Source organism: Kryptolebias marmoratus, linkage group LG3 (genome assembly GCF_001649575.2).
Source record: "Kryptolebias marmoratus isolate JLee-2015 linkage group LG3, ASM164957v2, whole genome shotgun sequence".
In the NCBI taxonomy this organism is placed as follows: Eukaryota; Metazoa; Chordata; class Actinopteri; order Cyprinodontiformes; family Rivulidae; genus Kryptolebias; species Kryptolebias marmoratus.
The window spans coordinates 16,222,434-16,238,318 of record NC_051432.1 but is presented as its reverse complement, the minus strand read 5'-3'; the positions used below and the strand labels follow the sequence as shown (position 1 = coordinate 16,238,318).

General features: G+C 39.1%; 1 protein-coding gene across 1 annotated transcript; it reads right to left on the bottom strand.

Annotated features, from left to right (window-relative positions):
- Window positions 1-3,067: 3,067 nt before the first annotated feature.
- mnd1 (meiotic nuclear divisions 1 homolog (S. cerevisiae)) lies at window positions 3,068-15,370 on the bottom strand. Its single transcript, XM_017416190.3, has 8 exons — window positions 15,213-15,370; window positions 14,029-14,094; window positions 13,586-13,643; window positions 10,374-10,522; window positions 8,473-8,547; window positions 8,283-8,397; window positions 6,169-6,213; window positions 3,068-3,765 (listed from the first exon to the last, which is right to left on the bottom strand). Exons 1-8 carry the CDS (start codon window positions 15,213-15,215, stop codon window positions 3,659-3,661), a joined length of 618 nt encoding a protein of 205 aa, XP_017271679.1. The 5' UTR covers window positions 15,216-15,370; the 3' UTR covers window positions 3,068-3,658.
- Between the last annotated feature and the right edge of the window lie 515 nt (window positions 15,371-15,885).

Here is a 15,885-nt window from a genome sequence, read left to right as displayed (position 1 = left end):
TCTCCCTCCCTCCCTCCCTCTCTCTCTCTCTCTCTCTCTGCACCGCCCGCTGGGTGTAGCCTCCACCCGCTAACACACGAGACCGATGAAACGTGCACAAACCCTACTTTTTAAAAAGGCACTCTGAAGACTTGTTTCATTATTTGTTTTTTTTTTTCTCCTGTCACCAATTTGCAGTAAAACTACCATCAACAGAGCCTTTAAAATAAAGAGATAGTTCAGATCTTTTGGAGGGCGGCTCTAAGGTAAAGGTGGAGTCTCTCTGGGCTGCGACTCGTTGGCGACTCAAATCTGCGACAGCTTGCACATCTGTATTGTAGCCCCTGCACATGATCTTGTTGCCCACCTCTTACTTGTTTTGTACCCACCCTCCTGTTTATGAGTTAATCTACCGGAGTACACCTTAGAGATGAAGATAGGGAGAATATGGCGAGTTTTTCCTAATATTTTTTTTTTATTAATATCATCAACATAGTTTTTGGATCTGGATGTGTTCCGTCAGCGCACAGTTCCCAGGCTCAGGCGTCAAAATACGACTTCGAAACAAGTTGTGGCAAATTTCACAACCGTTTTGAAAAAAGGTCCTGAGACGGAGGCAAACAAGACTAATTTGAGAAGGATTTGAGAGACGCTTGCAATGATTTTGAGATCAAATTTGTCGCACCAACCTCTAGAAACACGTTCAAAACACAAGCTGAAAAGCTGCGAGCCTCTGTGATTAACGTCAGGAACATTTCCAGACGTTCTGCAGATTCATGCAGGCATGCCGATCGCAAACTAGTCGCAGAGCAGTGAGGTTCTACCTTTAGGCTTTTAAATATCTTACCTGTTGTATGTAGCTCTTTGAAGGACCTTAGTTTGAAGAAATATAGAAGTTATCTCTGACTAGACTAGTGAACTCAGAGCCAGTCTAAAGTGGATTTCTACCGCTTTAAATGAACTCCAGTCCCAGAACTTCACATAAACACCATTTTATAAACCTTTACACCTCAGATAATTTTGCATTAACATGGTTTATTCCAGCAGAAGTATTACGATAATTCTGCAGAAAGTGTCCCGAGCTGCACTGGAAGTGCAACGACTAACTGCTACTGCCGTTTGCCCCTGCAAATAATCATACAATGCAAAACTGACGGCGCTGTAAAGGTTTAGAAAGTAGCGTTTACATAAAAATAAAAATGTAATGCTTTACATAAACCACTAAAGCTTTTAAAATTGGAGATTTCCTTTAAGACAACAGTAATCTGATGAGGTCCTGGCCCCACTCAGAATAACAGGTAAGACAATTATTCATAACCTTTCCACAGAAGCGCCACTTCAAAATACCTAAACTCTTGCTTTAATATATACTGTAACACACAATCAAATTATATAAACATCGATACATTTAAATGGGATTTTACCAAAACCACTTTTGTTTTTCGGTGCTATTTTATCTGTAGGAGTTTTTATTTCCAGTACTGCAGGTTTTACTGAAGTATGTAAATACTTCCTCCTCCTGAATTAGTCACCACTCACAGGTGGGAAGTGGCGTTATCTGAATTTACTCAAAGTCTGAGTTTAGCAGAATTATTCTTTACTTGTTACACCTCAGTTTATAAACTTTTCTACACATTTTAACACTTATAGTAAACCGTCAGACAGTGCAGAAACATGTACTGGTATCACATGCAAAAGTGCAGGATTATGATCATTTTTTGAAATAGTTTGCTTCATGATGTTTGGTTGAGGTTTTCTCTGGACCAAGACTTGAAATGGTGCACATTCATTTCAACACCATTGGTTTTACTTCAGTGGTCATTTTTAAATGTTCAGGCACTTCCTCTTCACAGGATTTCAGCGAAATACATTTTTATCTTTCACTAGTTACTCAGACACTTTGGGTTGAATCTGCATAAGTTACTTGTCAGCTCGTCTAGCTTGTGACACAAAACACCAAGGGCAGACAATTAAGCAATGATGATAAGTTGGAGGCTTTAGCAATATTGTCTTTAAAAATGCCACCAGTATTTCAGGAGTTAACTGCAGCAAGATCCCCCCCCCCACACCCATTTATTTCCCATGATACCCTCTCGATGTGCCTAAGCAAACCTTAATAAGCCTAAACAGACCAATATTGCAGCACATTTCATGGAGGAACCAGTGCTTCAGTGCGTGCCTCAGTAATTGAGGTCGAGTTAAAGTCTTCCAGCAGTGTGTTGATCTCTTGCAGGAATGATAAATTGGTGAAACTGCACCACCTTCCTCGTAAGTGGTGACATTCAACGTGTCAGCTCAATGAATCACAGGACAGGTTGGGCAGGTACATGCATGAACCAACACCTCACACAGGTGGGTGTGTCAGCTCGCTTTAAAATCGCAGCTGGGCGTTTTAAGCATTTTTACACGCTGCATTTGGATTGCTGCGACTTTTACCTGCTACACATGCTTTATTTGCAACTCTAAACTGCAAAACAAAGTTGCACCGTAAGCTCACTACGTTATGCCTGCACATCGTTTACTCTCTGATAAAAATGAGCGCGTCACGGGGAGGGTCTGTTATCAGGCGAGGGGCAGGTCACACCCAGGACGCCACGGAGATACACAGTTCAATTTAAGCTCACAAAATTAACCTGACTTGCCGGTTTCTTTGGGGCCTGTGAGAGGAACACAAAGTACTCAGGACAAAAAAAAAACAACCATGCAGGCATGTGGTGAAAAAACACAAACTCCTCCCAGAACAACCTAAAAATGCAGACAATCAAACCAGATACCTCCTTGCTGTGAAGAGACGGCATTAACCACCTAACCAACGTCCCGCCAACAAAAGGCACTTCGTCAACTAGGTCAAAAGACTAAACACAACACCCAAATACAAGTTTTGCATTTGTTTTAGTTGAANGGGGGGGGCAGGTCATCAGAGTTCCCTTTTTGAGCGTGCAGCAACCCTGAGGGAAGAAATGCTTTAATGACTGATTTTGCAACAACCCAGGGGCAATGTGTCAAGGAGTGAAACACAAAAATCAGGGCACTTGACATGAAACCTGCAGACGCTGCATACTAACTTAACTGCCAAATACTACTAATAAACCTCTTCAAATCGTCTCATTTTATTTGCACTAAATTAAATGAACTTAACAAGTTAACAAGTAAATATAACATTATAAACATAAGGTCTTTTTCTATCATTTGTTTTGTTGGGTACATTTTCTGAATAAGATAAATATTAAGAAACAAAGTTAAATGTAGAGAGAAAAGTGCTGCAAGTATTTGATCCCAAACCATCTGTTTAAGACATAAATGCAGCCAGTGGAGCTAGAGATGCACCGAGTGTTGGTTCCTTTCCATCATCAGCTTGGAGCTCTCAGTTTTCATTCAAACAGGTGTCCCAAGAAGTCAGGCTGCTCACTTGTGTTTGTCCCCGAACCCGTCGCCCCCTCTCGCAGTCGCTAATGGACGGCCTGGCCTCTTCTCCAGTTGCACCCGAGCAACGTCTCCGCTGATCGAGTCCATCTGGAGCATCAGAAATCACCAACGCCCTGCTCTCTGGGGTGAAAAGGTTGAACGCTGGAACATATCTTTGCACTTTAAGGCAAAGAACAGAAACTAAAAACGTAGCGACGATAAAACCGGTGTTCAAACTGAAGCTTTAGCGCAAAAGTTTGTGAAAATCCCCCGATCAGTCCATGTAGTCGAAGTCCTCGGGGATGCCAAAGGCTTTATTAATGCGGCCGTCGTCAAAAGAAAACTTCTTTTTCGTCCAGGACTTGATGGCAAAAACATTGTCTGAAAACAGAAATGACAAAAAGATGGTTTAATCAGATAAGAAACTATGATAAATCTCGAGGATTAGCTCTGGATTCGGGAACCGTTTCAGCTCTCAGACAGAACCATCTGTTCAGTTTTTCTTTCTAGCTAATCATTTTTGTTTTGGTGAATGTTGAGTTTTTGGTTAAAGAGCTGATTACTTCCAGAGGAAAAACAAACTTTTACCACCACTTTGGATCAAAAGCACCTGGAAACAGTTTGGAGAAATGGACCTGTCTTAACAAGAACCGTAAAGAATGAGGTGTGCTCTAAGACACAAAGACATGGCACAACCAAAACAATACTTGGCAAATAAAACTCCTCCCAAAAAAAAAAAAAAGTTAATTCACTAATCTAATGTTTCTTTTTGTGTTTTTTAAATTTAGACCTTTGATGTCTTTTTTGACTGATTAACACCTTTTGTTTAAACAAATTGATAGTTTTGATATGAAAAGTAATTTTTGTACAAGAACATTTAGACAAGCATTAACGCTTGAAACAACAGGCACATAAACATGCAAACACTCCAACTGTACAACATTTTTACTGACACACTGAACCCAAATTGTTTTGTTTCTACAAAATGTTACATTAATGGACATTTTTTTAAAGGCTCATAATGAGTTTGATAACAGCTGTTTAAGAATATACACATAACTCTTATTGACACTGTTTTGTGCACAAATAGTTAATAGCCAAAATAGAATTTATTACAAAAATCCAGTGGGTTGCAGTTTGCAGTGATTAGTAATCCCTTCCACTTCCTTGTTGTCTCGATGAGACGAGCGATCAGTCGAGGGCTGCTGCTTCTTTGCTGCAGTCAAGACTTCAGGTTTCAAACTTTGAGGGCAGGATGTTTTATAAACTAACTGCAGCTAAAGACATTTCAACAGTCTGGTTGTTGAGCAAAGCCAGCAGTAACGGTGGCGCACGCAACAAAAAAAAACATGTAAAGATGCAACCACCTCTCCCAAACGCCTTTAACATTCGGCTATTCAGGGCTGATAAAGAACAATTCTGTCAGTCGGATCAGCACAATGTGAGAATATCAATCTTATCATAGGCTGTATTATATTTATAGTGTCCACCAACACACAAGGAGAAGAGCCAGATATGAGTTTCCATGTCTTAAAATGGCTTAATGATTTTTTTTTTTAAAGCAAAAAGTAGACAGTTAATCTTAAAGGATACATCTGTTGGCTGTATAAAACATGTTTACATTTAATACACAAAATCATTCTCAGATGTTGAGATTTCACCTGATCAGTTCTGCTCGTTTTGAGCTCATTTCAGAATGAGCAGTTTTAGGGCTACGTCACTATTATGCAAATAAGCTGCTGTTGTCCACGCCCCCCCAACACATCTTTCTACACACCCCACGAACGCACTCCATTTAAAAACGCCACGGCTCTGACACACATTTATACCGTTATTAATTCAAACTCTAAGGATTCTGACTTTGGGACAGGGGCACTTAGCGGGTCTGAACCGACATTTGTCGAGTCAGACAGCGGCAATCAGTGGTTTCGAGACCTAACTGGTAGCGGGTCAGGACGCCGGCAGCCGATAACAGAACGTTTTCCTTTTCCAGCAGACATTGCTCAGCGGTAAAACCAGCAGAACAAACATGATGTTCTCCCTGTAATGAAGTGGGTGGAGCTCCACTTGGGTTGCTAGGTGAGGGGCTGGGCTCGGCTTGGAGTTGCTAGGTAACAGGGATTGTGGCGCAACAATCCCGAGGTTTTTGAAACAGGCCGTTTTGCAGACATTTACTTATTGCCAAAGAACGGCTGGGTATTTTTTTGGCACTTGGACTGTTTCGAGAAGCAGCAGAAACCTGAATGGAGGTACAAAAACATGCAAAAAGTGATTTTTGCAGAATAGGGCCCCTTTGGGCTGCTGCAGGTAGAGTCTCAACTCAAACAGACAGGAGACAGTTTTTACTGGTTTTCATGCTCAGCAAAAGGTCATCTGAGTCTGAAGTTACTGCTGAGGTCAACAAGAACTCAGAGTACAGACTGCTGGGGTAGAGAGACTGTTCTCACTCAGTTTTTTTTTCTTTCTTTTTTTTAATTCTGCAAGTTTTTTTCCACAATTGTATGGTTAAATCAAAAAAATGTAAATTGTTAATTTAGTGAAGTAGGCTTAATGTCTTAAAACCTTAAAAAAGTAAAACAGTATCAAGTTTCTCAATTTTCAAGTGTTAACAGCCAACAAATGTCTAAAACTATCGGTTCAAAACTCAACAAGTCAAAACAGTTACAAGAGTCACAAAGTAAAAGCTGAACTTATCAAATATTGGTTCTATTTGTTACAAAAAGGGGGAAATATTTGATTAAAAAAACCTTTTATGCATCTTTAATAAAAACAAAGATAACCTACCTGTCCATCTGGAAACGGCTTCTTTTGCAACAACATTTGACTTTCCTGTAAAACACGGTTTATAATATGAATTATACATTATGTAAAGTCCATCACATTCATCTTCACAACAGGTAAGATACTATTTGTTCATAATCTTTCCAAACTCCTAAAGGCCTTAACTATACCTTTAATTATCACATTATTAAAGCTTGGTACTGTTATAAACATGTGTAAGTTGCTGTGAGAGGTTTTTAATCTCAACAACTTTAAACATGTATTTGTAACCATGGGTGTGGCAACCATTGTCAACACTGAGCCTTGTTTTCAAACCATTGTCCGTCCACTCTGTTGTGTGCACACCCACCATTTTTAATGCAGATTCCGATTCCCACCTGTTACCACACAGTTTACAGGTATCTGTGGGCGTGAGAACATGTCGTCCAGCATGTAAGACAGGACATCAACAAACAAGTGGTTTGCAGTTTTGTGTGTCTGTTTTTGTTTGCTGCTCTGTCTGGCTGATGAGAATAAGTGTGCTGCATGTACGCTACCTTTAATGGAATTAAAGCAAACCAGTCAGCAGCTCAAAGCAAACTGGGTTGGGTTTCATTTGAACAAAGGAACAGTCAAAGGAAACTTTCTGATTCTTTACTTCCACTTAAATACTGACAGATGAAAATATTATAAATAAAAACTTCAAACTTTCTCTTGACAATCCAAAAAGGCATTTACTGGTAATATAAGTGAAATACCTCTGCTAATGGCACTTCTAAAGAAAATTAAAGCTATTCCCTGAGAGTACCAAGCCTTGAAACGGTTTTGAAGCAGGTTCAGCTTCTTTCTGCAAGTTCAATCAGACTCCTTTCTGCAGCAGACACAACATGTTGTGTTGGACTCACACAGCTGCACACGCCCCTTCAGAATACAATTCAATCACCACTGAGGAGAGATGCTTATCTGTAACAAAACTCTGCATGTGTGTGTGTGGCAGATGAAAAACAAGAAAATTAGACCTGCAGGCACATGGAGACAGATGGGTGAAAACAAAACTTGGAGGTAAAAAGCGCACACTTTTCTGCCTCAAATGATTTGCCTCATAAACCTGGTTGCTTATTGCTAATTTTTATATGGCTATAGATGTAATCCACATAAATGACTAAATGCATTTTTTGACGTTGAATATTGTCAAAACATTTAAATATGTTTCTTCTGATGAACGAAAAGAGTCGGAAATAAGTTCCACGCGTTCATGCGGATGTTAGCAGAGAAGCGAGTGTTTTCAAAGCGGAGTGGAAAAGAACAGCAGAACCATGTGCAGACTGAACGCGGGTCTGCTGTAAGATTGGAAGGTGCAGGGAAACAGATCGGATGCTTTTATTACACCGCACGTGTCACATGGACACAGCAAACAAGTCCCTTCTGCAGGTGATACAAAGAAAAGAAAAAAGTTAAAACCAGGCCTGTAAATTCAGAGGTTACAAAGTTCACTTAAACCTCATCCAAGGCTTAAGACGGCGTGTACGACTGTTTATGAAGGAAGCCTTGAACTGTGCACGTTTGTTGCCTGCCATCAATGTTTAACAGGTTTATGGTTCAGGCTGATATACAGAACAGACAAAAGGTGATTCTGAAAGCTGTCAGGTGACAGATTCTGCTGCTGAGCAGACGGAGGGCTTGTTCAGCAGCAGAATCAGCTGCATCCAGGTGTGTTGGCTGCTGCTAACTCCCCATGTCTGCACCGTGGAGGTCAGGAAGACAGGAGTTTGTCTTCATTATGATCGATTGGTCATAGAATGATCAGCCATAAAATCATGACCAACCACCTACTGATGAGGTATTCATCCACATGATGCAGATCATCTGAGTGCTGTCTTGGAGTGTCCAGCACCTGAATGTTAACAATAAATCTCCTGGGTTGTTCTGAATATAAGCTTAAAAAGTACAATCAAACCGAGATGCTTTTAGATATTTTGAAATTAAAATGCTCACATAAATGTTGCATTTTATTATGTAGGAGACAAGAAATCTTCAAGTCAATGACTGGAAATCATTTGACAGAACAAGCCACTTAAAACAAAACCTTCATAAAAAGGTCAGTTTTTCAGTTCAGTGAGGTTTTTATCTGTACTCACTCATTTCCTCAACAACTTCTGGGTCACATTCGTGGTACTTTTCCAGCTCGGCCTTCAGCTGTGTTCGCTCCTCTCTCAGAGCCTGCAGCTCCTTCAGCAGAGAGTTTCTTTCTTTCTACACACAAACACAAACATTAAACTTTATGTCGCGGGTTTCCGTTTGCATGGCATGACATAAACATGCCCTTACCGTATCTTGACGTCCTACTTTCGCCTTATCAACCGCTTTCTGTACAGACACTTTCCGTTGCTTTGCATCTGAAATCTTAAAAACACAAAACGATTCATTAGTACAGTCTGCAGACAGCTGAGGCTTTCACTGATTTGTGACATAACATCATTAGTGAAATAATATCTACGAGTCTGAACTTAAAAAGATTAAAGGGAATGCTGAAACGTACTGACAAATCATTTATTTAATTAATGATTCATTGGCATTCAAAGCTAATTACAACCTCTTCAAATGTTCATTTCAAGCACATACACTATACTAATTAACAGGAGTTACTGCTGTATATAATGTTTGGAATAAAAAAAATGAATACTGTGAAATCTCACCAACAGCGACTGTCCTGTATGGTACAATTATATTCAATAATCTCCTGTTTTCTTCTGTTTTCACTGGTGTGTTTGTATCATAATGAACACGACATTTAACACCTGACCGTCGGAACGATCTGCTGCATTATACAGTTTTATTATAGCTGATACAGAAATGTACAAATACGAGTTCACAGATGATTATAGTCTCACACACAAAAGAGACCGATGAGATGAAATGAGACACATTAAAATGGGATTAATTTAGATGAGAGGAGATTAAATTCATCTGAAATGATTAGAAGAGATTAGATTTAAATGAAATTAGATGAGATGAAATGAAATGGCAAACTGAAATGAGATATAACAAAATGAGATTTGATGAAGTTTAATGAGATTAGACGAAATGAGATCAAATTGAATATGAGGAAATTAAATTAAACGAATTAAGATAAAATCAGATTAATTAAATTAGATGAGGAGATTAAATGAATTAAGACAGAGTTGAGAGATGAGACAGCATGAGGTGAGATTAAAAATGAAATGAAATGAGATGAGATGAGATGAGATTAAATAAAATGGTTTGAAGTTAGGAGGAGATGAAATGAGATTACATTAGAGGAGATACAATTATATTAGATGAAATTAAATTAGAGATGAAATGAGATAAAGGAAATAGACACTAAGAATAATCAGCATGAATACTAGAATTAAAAGTGAATACATATTTTTTTCTTTTAAAAGTTATTTAAATTGTGGGATTATTAACAGTCATGTAATACCAGTCGTGACCTTTTTATGTACACGTTGCATAAAGACTTTGAACACCCCCGTTTGGTGGCAAATTTTCTCCAAAGAGAACCTGCTGCTTCCTAACTCTCAACATCTGCCCCAAATGAGGAGGCTCATGTTCGGGGAGGACTCGCCACCCAAACACCATCTGTCAGACAGGCGACAGAAGGAAGTGGGTCATCACAGACCACAAAACGTTCAAAAATGAGCAGTGTGACTTTCTGCAACTACCAATCCCACACATATGTACAACTCTAATTAGATCCTAATTTATGGTTTTTTAATTTAGCCCTTTATAGAAGTCGTCTCACTCAGATACAAGGACTAATTTTCAAGAGAGACCTATAATTTAACTTACTTTTTGTTTAACCTGTAATTTTCTTTTATGTTTTAAATTATAAGAATGTAAACAGAACAAGTTGTTAAAAGAGTTGCAAAACATGCATTATGCGAGACGTATAAAAAGAAGAACGTTTAACTTGTGTTTGCAGTTTTTCTTTAAAATGTCTCTCGGCAAAAATGTTTTTTTTCTAGGGCGTGCATATGGCAAGCTGACCTCCTTACTGTAAACTAGTTTGAAATCTCCTTTTAACCAGAAACACAGAAGCAGAAATAACATTCTGTGAAAATTAAATGCATCGTCTCCCTTCACCCAGTACAGACTTTACCAGAACAAAAGAGGAAAGGCAGCAGAGTACAGCAGAGTGAGGTACAGTCTGTGCTGCACAGACGTCGTATTTAAAACAGGACTCTTCTCACCTGCTTCTGGAGCTCCTCCAGCTTGTGCTTGCGAGCGTGTAAGGCCTTGCTTGGAAAAGCCCAGTAGTAGTTGGACGTACCGACTCTTTCACAGTCCACCATGTTGTCGTCCACCAGGCTTTGGAGGACTTCCTTCACGCTCATTGGAGCTGAGAGACAAGAGTCCTTAGATTAATCATCATCGCACTGCATCTTAGTAGAGTCGATTTGTAATTTAATCTGTAAATAGCTAATTTACAGAGATGCACCGATCCCAGTTTTCATGGCCGATTCCAATATTGTAAAGTTCTGACCAGGTGATTCTTATTTTGGCTGATTATCATTTCTGTCAAAGAACTAAAATAATCAGCATTAATTTTTAAAAAATATATATTCTTGTTGGCTTGAAAATCTAACTCTGTTCTTAATAAAATGTTCACAGTCGGGGTGGGAATCTTTAGGCACCTCATGATTTGATTCAGTTACCGTTCAGAGGGCTGCAAAGCCATAAATAACTACAGCTTATTTTAAATAAATAAGCAGGTTTATATATTTTCAGGCCTGTTAATCACAGGCTCAACAGTTAGCGTAGATGCTAACCTAACATTGAAAACCCCATAGAAAAGCTAACGCAATTAGCATCATGTTTATCACTGGAAATGTAGACAGAAATCAAATGTTTCAAAGTCACTACTGAAGATAACTTCAGCTGTTATTTACAGACATATATGCTTTACGGTTCAACAAAAATAAAAAACACCCAGCCTTTACTGCAACACAGTCCAACTACAGAAACCTACAGGACAAACAGTACAGAGCAGCAGGTAACGTAACTAAATCAGTTTGAGACATTTCCATCAATACAGAATACTCCATGTCTGCAGTGCATATAAAAATATGTTCCATTCCTAGTTTACAGTAAAAAAAAAAAAAAAAAACTTTCAAGTTACTCAGAAAACAGTAAAATTACAGATCTTCTATCTCTGTCAAAAAATCTACAAATATTATCCTCCCGAGCAGAGATATCTGTACAAACAAAACCAACAAAAAAGAAAAAAGAATTAATAGTTCATTGTTAGATTTAAGCTCCTTAACATTTTATCCATTTTAACACACCTCAGAACAAATAACCGGACAAAATGATTGATTTTTTTGTAGCTTCAAATCAACCGATTACCTGTGAGCATAAAATCCCCCGCCCACTGATTAGAGCATCCCTAAAATGTATAAAAAGGTCCACTACAAGCAAACCTAAACGGACATTTTAAGCTGACCTGACATCAACTTTCACATTACTGACGATCATCATCAGATCTCATTGCTACAGTAGGCAGCACATAGATTTAGAGATTCAGTGAACTGAACCCACACGCGTGCGGCCGATCCGGCTCTTTAATGTTTTTTTTTTTTTTTTTTAGAGAGAGCGTGCTGCATGAGAGGATGTAAAAGAGCAGAAGTTACATTTTGAGCAGCATTGGCGGTGAAATGTGATCCTCCCACACACTCCGCTCAGCCCATCCACTGTTAAACTGAAAAAATAAAAAGGCTAACCTGCTCCTGCTCAGAGAACATACAGCAGCAGCAGCAACAACAAGCCTGTGGCAGCAAGAATGAAAATGAGAAACACTGAATGGATCGTTAAACCTCGTCTCTTTTCTGATTGGGAAATTTACAGAACTTCTGTTGCTTCCTGACCTCACACTGCTCTGCTTATTCCACATTTATCACTGTGCTGTTGTTGCTTGCAGTTCGAACTGGAGTTGCCCCCCTCCCCTCCCCTCAGTGTGGGGTTCAGAGCCATGTGCTTTTGATCACAGCTACAAGACCCACTTTCTACAGATTAATGTTTTGCCCAGTTTTAAACAAAAACCCATCTTGGATTCACCCAGTCACGCTCTGAACAGCTTCACTCAAGGCTGTCCAGCACAGTAAACGCTACCTACTTTTGTACAGTTTCCTCTAAACTACCCATAATGCCCGGGTGGGCTGCCGAAGAGGAAACAGGTTTAACTCGAGAGCCAAAAGCTTTCGACAGCTCTCCACGTTATGAAATTACTGCCGCTGATGGGTCGAGTTCTGCTTTTGCAGCCTAAATAAGGCTCGGATGGCAACGGCATGTTCTGGTTGCCATGGCAACTCTGTAAGAACATCACCACGGAGGCGCAGGGCTTTTTCTTGTTGTTTATGCAGTTGTCTGGATTAAAACGTCTGAAGTTAAAAATCATTACCTCCGCCAAGGAGGTTATGTTTTCAGTAGTGTGTGTGTGTGTCTCTGTCTGTCTTGGTATAAGGTTACTCAAAATGTTATGAATGGATTTTCATTAAATTTGCAGGAAACATCAAACGTGGTACAAGGAACAAGTGATTAAATGTTGGAGGTGATCCTGTGCTCTGACACTGCAGCAGTGTAACGTAGGAATGTCAAACTGCACAGCTGGACACCTCATGGGTCAAGGATGATGCCTATCGATTTCAAGGTCAAAGGATCAACGGCACAGGTGACTCTTTTGCTACTTCCGCCAAGGAGGTCATGCTTTCGGTCAAGTTTGTTTGTCCGTCTTTCTGATAGCAAGTTAATGAACAGATTTGGATGAAATTTTCAGGAAATGTTGGGGTTGTCACCAAAAAAACAAACCAAACTAACAATTGATTAAATTTTGATGGTGATTCAGATCATGATCGCACTATTTCTTCTTGCTGCTATGACCTAAGCAGAGGTTTGTGCTACAAGTGCTTCTGCTGTGTTTATAAAATTATTCTCTGTTGTTTCTCAGCATAATAAAACACTCGTGGCGACAGTAGGACATTTTTGTGATGCTTTTTTTCTCTTTCTGTCTCTCAGGTGTTTGATGGCAGCGGCTCCTTCCTGTCGTACATCAACACCTCAGCAGATCCGCTCTACGGCCCACAGGGACTGGCGCTCACCTCAGACGGACACGTTGTGGTTGCAGATTCGGGCAACCACTGTTTCAAAGTCTACCGCTATCTCCTGTGTGTGTGTGTACGGTAAGTATATACTGTCACTCTGTTTAGTTTGGAGCAACTGTAAGGTTTGGCACTCATCCCTTCCCGTCTCCGGTTGTTCCATCTGTGTGACCCCTCTCCTTGTCATTCATGTTTTACCTCAAATATCATCATGTATGCATTTTACAAGTTATTAGTTATAATAATATTGTTATTTAAAAACATTTAAGAACTTGTTGAGGAAAATAAAATCTGACTAAATGACTCACTTATGCCTTTTGTCTTGGGAGCAATCTTCTCAATGTCTTTCAGCTGAAACACATCTTTCTGAAAAAAGAAGGAAAGAAAATGATCAAGAGTTTGTTTTTTATCCTTAAAAAAATCATTTATCATCTGACTATATCTGTATTAGTTTATGACGCATTTGGTTGCATTTATTTATTTATGCTTTTAGGAAGTTAATGGCTCAAATATATTGATCATTTTGTACTGTAAAATTACACATTTACATACTTTTATCTGTTTGGAGCTCCTGGACGTCCTAATTTTTATCTTTTAATATAACAATGACATACCATAAAATACAGTTGTTATACTGACCAGTTTTAATAAAAGGTGAGTTAATCATGCAACAGAAAAATCAATACAGCAAGAAGATCAGAATGCAGAAATCTTTATCAAACAGTTTATCACCAGTGAGCGCAACACTTACTGATTCAAAAAAAATCTCCATCATTCGAGTTCTTTTCTCCTCCAAACTGAGTCCTTTCTTCTTCGACTGTAATGAAAAATCTTAAGTCACAATGAGACTGTAAAACATTAAAAAAATAAATAAATAAATAAAAAATCGGCTGTTTTTCATCGATCAAACTCTGAAACAGGAATCAAGATGTGTAAGCTCCTGGAAGGATTTATGACCCAACTGGAGTGATCCAAAGTGAATATCAGGTTGTGTGTGTCCTCTAATCTAATGTGACCTCTGGCAGCACCGAGCAGCAGCCTACACAGGACTTTCACCGTGCTTTGGTTGATTTCAACTAAGATGTATTACAAAGAAAAGTAATCTATTGAAATACCTATGTGAGACAAGGCCAAAAACTATTATTTTCGTGTTAGTTTTCAACTGCTTGTTTCACACCTTAAAGCTGAGTTATCAAATGCTTTTCAAAGAAAGATTTAAGTGATGTAAGATTGTTAGCTTAGTGTTGGATTCAAAAGAAATTTATATTAATGTAAAAATTTAAGTCTGTGTAACAAAAGGTTGAATAATCAGAAGAGTCAAAAATGGTCAGGTTTAATAAATGTCAAAAAGCAATCTGAGAAATTAGTAAATTAATGATTAAATGAGGCAAAAAGGAAGGATTTCATAGACAAAAAATAAAACAGGATGCAGAGGACAAAGCCTTTACACACCACTGATAAACACAATCTGACAGCCTGTAAATAAAGGTTAGTCCAGCAGAGGGCGCTACTGCGGAGTCTCAGCGTGCAGCAAAACATCAAGCAGAAGAAAACTTTGATACAGCGCGAACAAATCTTAAAGTTAACCAGAAACTAGTTAACTAATAAACCCGTCACCTCAACGAAAAGTTAATACTGATAAAAATAAGCCGTAAACTAACTTTAACACGTCCTGAACACGTAAAGTGGACAATTCGTGCAAATGTCGGGTGTTGTGCAGAAAATAGGAACCCCTGCAGAAAGCGTATTTTAAGGCATTTCAGTAATTGATAGCAATTACGTCCTTAGGTGTATTAAAACACAACTCTGCGTGCCACTTCTGAGTTTCACACACTTTACTAGAGTTGTTTAAGTACTCTTCGGTTAGCTAGCATGTACTAGCTAACCGCGCCGACACTGTCACACCGCCTCTAAGTTAAAGTGAACATTTGTTACCATTTTGTAGATATGGACCGTTCGACACAGAGGCTCCGAAGCCTGTCTCACTTTTCTTGTTGTTTTTGTTTAGAAGAGTATAAAGAAGAAGGCAGGTTCTAGTTCTGAACACACCGTCGTGTCACACCGGGCTCGTTTTAAAAAAAAAACCGCGATCACGTGACCGATTACGTCAGTGCTGACACCGGAAGTGAGGAGCTCGACGAGAAACGCTCGACTCAGTTCTCCAAAACTTATCTCCTTCATAAGGTTGCAAGAGAACTTCAGTGATGGAAAACTCGTGTTGTTTTCATAAGTCTTGCTGTAGACAGCAAAGTAATAATTTAATGTTCAGAGAAACACGTTTACTTACAGTGCATAAACTAACTTCTTGTTTTTTTCTGTTTGGTACGGTGGCCCTGAAGTGCAAACCACAACAACATTAATGAAGCACGCAAACAAGAAAGGAAACACACAAACAAAAAACGAAGCACGCAAACAAAAAAGACGAAGCACGCAAACAAAAAAGGAAGCACGCAAACAAAAAAGGAAGCACGCAAACAAAAAACAGAAACGCAATTACATTAACAAACCGGAAAAGGTAGGTCCCAGTGGGAGACCTGAGAAATCGCTGATTGGACGAAACCACTTTTGAACCGGAAGTTTTTCTGGTTTTAGCTCGTTTGTTGAAAAT